Consider the following 1,333-nt stretch of genomic DNA (forward strand, 5'->3'; position numbering starts at 1 on the left):
CTTCCTCCTGCAAAAAAGCAAGATAAAAGTAAAATAAAAAACCAACTTTTTATACGTGAGACGAATAAATTTGATTTTTTTGGCCCTCCTGGAAAATGGGTATGTCGCGATATTCGTCCGTTTTCCCCATGACGGCAGAACAGTACTTGACACTCTTAGCTCCATCGCCAACTTGTCGCCAGGCCGTGCTCATTACCGCTAGAGACTTTAATCACCAACTCGACCAGGCACAGCAAACATAATTATACAACAAACAGATGCACTGCTCTGAAGTAAATACCAAAGGAAGTCACTCTATGCGATAGCTGAATGGTTGATGAAACACTGAATTTTTTTCGCGTGTTTCTTTGGCTGTGAAGGTTTTTTTAATAAAAAAATAATTCTACCATGGCTTTAGTGTTTTAAACTGGTGTGGTACTTAGTTTTTTTGTTTTTTTTACTATATGAGCCTTCAGTACGGCAAAGTAAAGTTGTTCCCTCATCTGATCCGGACATTGGGGATTGCCTTGTCAGTGAGACAACTTCCTGGGCCTTCTGCATATTGTGGTAGGGTGGCCAGTTCCTTTTCACGCTGTCTTTACTTCCCCAACTCGAAGTGAGGTACCTATTACTGCTAGGGGGGTAGGATGGGGCAAAAAAAATCTGTGTCCGAACCGAGGTTCGAACCTTTACTTTCCGCTTCGGAGATGAGCGCACTAACCACTTGGCCACTGCACCCTCTTCGGTGCTGTAAATGTTAAAATATGACAGCATAATTGGATGCCTGACCAGTGTTTGATTTGATCATGATGTGACTTGGTCCCCCCCCCCAGAACCTGTTTATGCAGTCGGGCTCACTCAACGACCAGTTCCAGGCAGAGGAGGATGTGCCCAGGGAGTCCAAGTCTGCTGTGTTACACACGCTGGAGCAGTACTCTTACGACCACTTCAGGTGAGTAAATGCACGGATGGGGGAAGGGGAGTGTTGGGAGTGGGTACCTGCGTCTGTGATCTAGCGATGGTGACACTGTCACACACTGGAGCAGTACTCTTATGACCACTTCAGGTGAGCTCATGCACGGATGGGAACAAGGGAAATTTGAGAAAGAAATGTTAAAAATTTATTTTATGTGCATCTCTTAACTTAAACCAAACTAAATGAAAATTTTCCTTTTTTTTGTGCTTCTCTTTACTCAAATAATCAAACAAACAAGCAAACAAAAATATCATTTGACATGTTTTTCTTTAATCAAAACAAAGAAAGAAAAAAAAATATTATTGTATTATTTGTCTGTATATTCTCAAGCTAAACACTCTAATTATCTTTATTCAAACACACCCAAAAAATCATCCC

At 41.5% G+C, this 1,333-nt stretch overlaps 1 protein-coding gene across 1 annotated transcript in view; it reads left to right on the top strand.

The window, feature by feature from the left end:
* Positions 1–1,333, top strand: part of LOC101849950 (myosin-VIIa) — a gene marked incomplete at its 5' end in the record, with an annotated part of 68,986 nt that overhangs the window by 39,667 nt on the left and 27,986 nt on the right. Inside the window, 1 exon segment of the mRNA XM_035971667.1 lies at positions 813–931. Coding sequence (XP_035827560.1) covers positions 813–931 — 119 coding nt within the window.

Source organism: Aplysia californica, unplaced genomic scaffold (assembly GCF_000002075.1).
Source record: "Aplysia californica isolate F4 #8 unplaced genomic scaffold, AplCal3.0 scaffold00479, whole genome shotgun sequence".
Classification (NCBI taxonomy): domain Eukaryota; kingdom Metazoa; phylum Mollusca; class Gastropoda; order Aplysiida; family Aplysiidae; genus Aplysia; species Aplysia californica.